This window comes from Cryptomeria japonica, chromosome 3 (assembly GCF_030272615.1).
Source record: "Cryptomeria japonica chromosome 3, Sugi_1.0, whole genome shotgun sequence".
NCBI classification, from domain to species: Eukaryota; Viridiplantae; Streptophyta; class Pinopsida; order Cupressales; family Cupressaceae; genus Cryptomeria; species Cryptomeria japonica.
In genome coordinates this window covers 135,887,998-135,895,302 of record NC_081407.1, presented here as the reverse complement: position 1 = coordinate 135,895,302, position 7,305 = coordinate 135,887,998, and the positions used below count along the sequence as shown (strand labels likewise).

At 33.9% G+C, this 7,305-nt stretch overlaps 1 protein-coding gene across 1 annotated transcript; it reads left to right on the top strand.

Annotated features, from left to right (window-relative positions):
* The first annotated feature begins 782 nt into the window (after window positions 1-782).
* On the top strand, window positions 783-6,582 carry LOC131027327 (cytokinin hydroxylase). Its single transcript, XM_057957342.2, has 5 exons — window positions 783-1,301; window positions 2,690-2,919; window positions 3,059-3,306; window positions 3,729-4,089; window positions 5,946-6,582. Exons 1-5 carry the CDS (start codon window positions 890-892, stop codon window positions 6,372-6,374), a joined length of 1,680 nt encoding a protein of 559 aa, XP_057813325.2. The 5' UTR covers window positions 783-889; the 3' UTR covers window positions 6,375-6,582.
* Window positions 6,583-7,305: the final 723 nt, after the last annotated feature.

Genomic DNA, 7,305 nt, shown 5'->3' with positions numbered 1-7,305 from the left:
TCCGAAATATTTGATATATTTTTAGATTCAATTATGTTAAAAAAAAAAAAGAACTTTTGAAATAAGAGAAAAGATTTTGTTTGCATATTTTGATGATAAAGATTTGCGTTGAAACAGTACAGACCACATCTGAACAGCGAAGAGATAAAGGAACACTACAAGCATGATCAACCCAATACAAGTTACATCAAAAGGAATATGTACAGGATGAAAATTTGCCACTTTTGTTTTGCACGCTTATTTCTATAACCGTGCAATTTTTTATTTTAATCATTTATACTACTGGGTGAAGAAGCATAAAGTAGGATTAAGTATTTCAACATAGAAAATGTGCTTATGCATAGAGTGGTGCCGACTAAATGTCTCGTTAATATTCACCACTAACTGGGCATGAAATCCTTAGTGCTATGCACTCAATGTTCTCCACTTTTTAAAATTTGGATTGTTTTTGTAATCTCTAAGAGTTGGGAATAAGAATTATGGATTTGTATTGAATGAAACTTAATTTTCAGTGAATTTTTTAAGTGATCCAACTTTATTAACAGGTTTAAAATATTCCCCACAGTTCACCACTCAGCAAATTTTTATTTTTTCCTCCATACCTGCGTCTACATTTAGTATATGGCATATGATGTTGTTCATGATGTTGTTTCATGTGGCGGCGCCGACCTCGGGTTTTCCAGCGCAAGAAACTTTGCCCTGTACAGTTCAGGGTTTCGCGCATTTTCTATATGAATCTAAGAATATCAGCAAATGTCAACTTTAGTGGCTTACGAGTTTAAGTTCATTTAGGACTTGAAGTGACTCAGTCACTGTTAGGTGTTCTTGTGTCAAAAGAAAAAGAAGAAAAAGAGAAAAAAAAATCTTTTTGTAAATTTATAAGCTCTACATGCCTATAAATCTAGGTGTCAATCATATGTGCTCTGCAGGCCAAGGGTTTTATTATTGTCCTGAAGTTTTCATGGCTAGTTATAGCGTTGCTGTTGCTGACTGGTGCACAAATAGAATAATAATATTATTTACAGTGCTGTTGTTATGGTGGGTGATAATTATAATACTTGTTTTCAAAGTCTTGAAGATGATGTCCAGTTGGGTTTACACGTACTGGTGGAAGCCTTACAGTATCACCAAGATTATGGCAGAACAAGGCATTAGAGGCCCAACTCCTCGTTTCTTCACTGGAAATCTGGGTGATATGACTAAATTAAGAGAACACAAGGCTGCCCAAGACATGAATGCTATCACTCATGACATTGTAGATAGACTTATGCCACACTATGTACAATGGTCGACTGTCTATGGTATTTAATCACAGTTCTTCATGTTATGTAGTTAGTGTTTTTACAGGTAGAGGGGGATAGGAAGATTTGTGGGTGTGAAGTAAATTGTATATAATTTGGTTTTGTCAGTCCCATAGGCTGTGTATAGCATGGAAAGATATCATTGATGCCTAGTAAGCTTAGGTGAAGAACAAACATTAATATGCTTCTCAGAGGATTCCAATTTAAAAGAAAAGATTATAATTGCTCTAGTTACATTTTGCAGTATCATTATGTTTGATGAAATCAGCTGCTTGTTTATGGAGAGTTATCTTTCAATTTGTCAAGTCCATCCCTATAAAAAGCTTTTTGTCAATTTTTGATAATTAATGCTTTATAAAAGCCCACTTTACTGTAAGTTTGAGTCATGTTTATAAGATCCCACTTTATCATATACTTAAAAGCGAACAAAATCTATCATCATAGAAACTCCACTAGGTTCTCAGTGCATTGCATTTAGGTGATTAAAAATTAGAATTTGAAAGCAGTTATAAAGTATATATTTAATTATAGAGGTTCTTTTATAATCATTAATATATTCATAAGATTTTTGGATAAGAATAGTATTCAAACATTTAGAATCTTTTGAATAGATTATGTAAGTTTTTTTCTTCTATCAATGTTTGGGATGACAGTCCATCATCAGAATCAGTCAGCACGGGAAGAGAAAACATTCTCTTCTCTTGCTGGCCCATCCTGATGATTGATTGTAGACTGTGATTTGAAATATTGAAGAAGAAAAAACTTCACATAATCTAATCTCAAAAATATTCAAGAAATTTGAAAAATTTTATATCTTAAATTTAGATCTTTCATAAATGCTTAATACTAAATAAAAAGCTTAAAAACTGTATACATGATTCTAGGAGAAACCTTTTTGTAAGAAAACTATGAACTGTTGGAATTTTAAGTAATAAAAAATTAAATAATCCAGTTCATGTTGTCTTCCATGCCTGGTATTCTTGGAGAACATTTATTCTCTTCTCTGGTTTAACAGATCACATGGGTAAGCAGGCCATTCTGTTGGGTTAGAAAATTCTAAGAGGTTTAGAAAATGTCAAGCATTGATAGCTTATTGTCCAAATGTGACCCAAACATTTACCAGAATTATACAGTCCATTTGTTTGATGTTCTTATACAAAGAGAATGACACAAAATCTGAGAACAAACACACACATGCATTCATCAGTTCGACATTTGTACTAACTTTTTGTTTGTTTTACATCCTTTGGGAGTGAAAGAAACCTCTAGAAAGCTGCAACTGAAATTTCAGAGTTTTTCTCTAAAGATCTTTGGCTTCTTTCTAATAAGATAAATAACTTCTCATTCCTTGTTCTATTCTTATTGTTTTTTCTTTCTTGTGTAAACAGGTAAACGCTTCATTTTCTGGTGGGGCACAGAACCTCGGCTGACGATATCAGAACCAGAACTGATCAAAGAACTTCTCTCAGCAAAGCACGGCCTGTCGTATGGAAAATCAGAGCTGCAACAGAAGGGTGTTAAAAACTTTATTGGAAAAGGCCTCCTAATGGCTAATGGCCAAGACTGGGTTAACCAGCGCCACATCATTGCTCCTGCTTTCCACCATGAAAACCTCAAGGTACATAAATCAAGTCTCCCTAGCCTATTGAAGGGTTTAAACCAGATTCATGTAGCTTTCTGAGAGTTCCATGACATAAGTAAAATTCAGTTTTGTTTTGTTCTTTTCATGGATGAAGTCATAATTCTCTAATGTGCAGGGGCATGTGGTTCACATGGTGGAGAGCACAGCTTGTTTGATAAACAAGTGGAAAAAAAGTGTTGAGGAAACTAGTGGAGAAGTGGAGATTGAGGTGATGGAGCATTTTATGCGCCTCGCTGCTGACATTATAGCTAAGACTGAATTTGGAAGCAGCTATGAAGAAGGGAAAAGAGTGTTTGAAAAGTTGGGTCTCCTGCAAAAGCTTTCTTCTCGTGGTGGTCGCTATTCTTGGTTCCCTAGCAATGGGTAAATCTTATTTTCCTAAAGTGCGTAAAGTTTAAGTCGGTAGAACCATTGTAGTACACAGAATCGAAGTGGTTAAAGTTTAAGTGCTTTCTCAGTTGTCTAATCAAATAATTTTATAATCTTCTCATTCTATTCAAATTTCATGAGCCGTTTTCTTTAGTAGAATTATTATTTTTTTATGGCTATTAAAAAAATACTATACACATATCTTTTTGACTTACAAAAAGTTATTTATAAATACTTTCAAAGCTTTCTGTTTAATCTTTTCAATTCTTTCAAAAAAAAACAATAAACATGTTCATTACTTGGTTGTTCAAGAACTGAGTATGTCCCATACTTAAGTTATTTAGAACAAAGAAAACCTGTCTAGCATCTACTTAGAGAACTTGGTAATAGTGTTGACAAGATTACTATATGTGTAGCTTGAGGAAGAAGCGACAGGTGGTGAAATTGAAGGAGGAAGTAGAAGAGTCTCTGCAAAGAGTGGTGGAATCTCGAAGGGAGTCAGTTAGCATGGGAAGAAGCACATCATATGGGCATGACTTATTGGGGTTGATGTTGGCCGAATGTGATAAGGGTTCCACCAATTTCACTACACAGGAGCTCATGGATGAATGCAAAACTTTCTTTTTTGCTGGCCAAGACACCACCTCCACTCTACTCACATGGACCACCATGTTGCTTGCACTCCATCCCCAGTGGCAACAACGTGCTCGTCAAGAAGTGCTCTCCCTCTGCAACAACCGTCCTCCTAACTTCAACACACTTCCTCACATGAAAATTGTAAGTTCTTACATGCTACCAATTTTCCATATTTAGAATTTAAAAAAATTTACGTTTCTCACACAAAAGTTTTGAAAAATTAAACTACTAAGAGTTCTTAGTTGCAAAGATTTGGATTCTTGGGAGAAAGTGTTTATTATTTAAATTATTTCTAGGAAGGGAGGTAACCATGAAACTTAGGGTAGGTAGGACATATCCATAATCGTCACTGGTATGGGAAATTCAATTTTTCTATTAATTTTTTAAATATATATATTGAATCTATATAAAGGGAATTATGAAATAATATATCTAATAAAATTGTGATGGTAGAGGAGACTTGATATTGTGATGGTAGAGGAGACTTGATATGACAAAAGTTTCTTTCTATATCATGATCTATAAAAAATATTGATTGACAAAGCATTTTCTTTATCTTAAGTTTAAGATTTACATAAAAAAAAGCATTAAAATATCTATTTAGAAATGAAGATTGTGAAGAATTAACTACTAATAGTAAAGAAGACTCGACTTCTATAATGTTACCTTCTTTCTCTTAATCTATAGAAGATAAAGATTGATGGTAAATGTGAAAGTTTCTGATTTACCATGGTCCACATGATAATGGCTTTTGAAATACCTATTTGAAGTGGGGACAAGAAGGATTTAGCCTTTGAAAGTAAAGGAGATTCGATATGACGATGTGTCTTTACATACCCTGACCAATAGAACAAAGAGATTGATAAAGTTTCCATAAAAAAGAAGGTAGCTATCAAATATCTAAAGAAGACTCAACCTCCGCAAAGTTCCCTTCTATATAGATAGAGAACTTTTAACATGACAAGGTCAAGAAAAATTTATGGGACTGTAGACTCCCTGTTTTATCAGTGTGAAGTACTGACCACCTGCATTCTGCATTTTATCTTGACAATGAGCTCACTCATTCTCTCCGCATAATATTCATTGAATATATCTTAAAAAGAAATTGTTAAACTATTTATGTGGCTGGCCCTGATGTTATTATTGCTTTGCAGCCTAGAATAAAATTTATTTCTTTACCCATTGTCTACATAAAAGGGACTTAAAAAATGGGTGCCTCAAGTGGGGACTACAAAAAGTTAGTAGCAAAGGAGTCCCAGTTTGACAAGATTCCCATCTTTAAAGGAATTGTCCTTTGGAGTAAAAGAGATTCAATATGAAAAAGTTTTGATTGATGAAGTTTTTTTCTTTAGTTTTGGTTTTGAGTTTACCTCAACAGACTCAACTTCAACAAAGTTCTCTTCTATATTCCAAACCATAGAATATAGAAATTGATAAAATTCCCTTCCTGTGGTCCACATAAAAGGAAACGTGACATTCTCAATTGAACAAAATTCCCCCCTTCAGCCCAACATGTGAAAAAGAGATTGATAAAATTTCTTCTTTTACCCAAACCTAGATACCAGAAACATGTGAAATACCTACCTCAAATAGAAACTACAGGAAATTGAAACCAAAAGTGTGGTAAAAAGATTCTATCTTGCAAAAATTCCTTTCTTTATCCCAGCCAATTAACAGAGAGATAAAAAAAATTTCTTTGTTTGCTCTCCCTAAAAAGCCCTGTTCAAGGTGGAACCTACACAGACATCAAAGTGCCCATGGTAACAGACTCAAACCTGCTGCTAACCCACTGGTAAAATTCCCTTCATGATGGCCAACAAAACAAGGACTAAAACGTTAAAAGTTAATTATAAGTACAGAATTCAGAAAAATGGGCTTGATCAAGGAACACCTGAATCAAACCCTGGTTCAACATTTTAGAATTTTTATAGGAAAAATGGTGTTCTATTAACTTTTGAGGATTCTACCCGTTCTAATCAACAAAGTGGTGCATGCAGATGGGTATGATACTGAACGAATCATTGAGATTATACACACCGGCAAGTTTATTCGCGAAAGAAGCATTTGCCGACATGAAGCTGGGCGACCTTTTCATTCCGAAGGGTTTATCTGTATGGATTCCTGTTCTTGCCATTCATCATGACAAAGACATTTGGGGCGAGGACGCCAATGAATTCAACCCAAAACGCTTTGCTAATGGCACTGCCAGGGCCTGCAATAACAATCCAATGGGCTTCATTCCCTTCTCCTACGGCCCTCGCAAATGCGTGGGCCAAAGTTTTGCCATCATGGAAGCAAAAATAGTACTGGCGATGATTATTGCTAATTTTAAGTTCCATTTATCTCCTTCTTATCGTCATGCCCCAATATCTGTACTTACCCTCAAACCCAGACACGGCGTCCCAATCATTCTGCAGCCATTGTAAGTTGAGTAATTGATTTGAGGTCTCGGCCATATTTTCTCCTTTATGTCAAATCAGGGTTCAACTTTTGGGCTGAAATTTGACGGTATGTGGCCTGTGTAGAATGTTCTAGAGAGTATATCACTATTCAAAGTTTTAACCGGCGGTAGATTCTATTTGCAATTGGGCCTTTTTTCTAATTAAAAGCAATAAATTTATAAGCTTATTATTATTTTCCAATTTACAAAATTTGTGGTTTTTGAGTTATGTATTTAAGGAATAAAGGTTATTAGTTGTACTGCTAACTTTGTCATCATGTCGCTGTAATATGAAGTTTTGTGATTTTTTAATGTTTTTAAGAAATGTAATATGGATTTATTTATCTACAATTAAGGTTTGGAGGTTTGACTCATCATGTAATTCGTCACATCAACATGTCTACTAAGAAGTCTCTTTGAAATAACTTTTTAAAAATTTGAATGAAACATTATCATGGAATCTTTACTAGTTGAACAAAAAAAATATCATTTGTTGTTAGAACAACATAGTATTCTTATTCAAAATATAATTTATATGCAACCGAAATGATTCTACTAAGAAGTCTTCTTGAAATAACTTTTTAAAAATTTTGAATGAAACTTTATCATAGAATTCTACTAGTTGAACCAAAAAAATATCATTTGAATGCAACCTAAATGATCTCAATACCTTTCGAAACCATAAATATTGTTACTGTTAACCTTTATATCCAAGACAAATGACCTAAAGGTTAGAATCCTACTAGTTGAACAAAAAAATATCATTTCTTGTTATTGTTAGAACAACATTATATTCTTATTCAAAATATAATTTATATGCAACCTAAATGATCTTGATACCTTTTGTAACTATAAATATTGTTATTGTTAACCTTTTATATCCAAGACAAATGACCCAATAGTTGAACACAAAGACC

Coding starts and splice junctions, on each gene's coding strand:
- LOC131027327 (XM_057957342.2), top strand. CDS start 890: ATGCCTATAAATCTAGGTGTCAATCATATGTGCTCTGCAGGCCAAGGG. Junction 2,920..3,058: donor TCCACCATGAAAACCTCAAG/GTACATAAATCA, acceptor TCTAATGTGCAG/GGGCATGTGGTTCACATGGT. Junction 4,090..5,945: donor CACTTCCTCACATGAAAATT/GTAAGTTCTTAC, acceptor TGGTGCATGCAG/ATGGGTATGATACTGAACGA.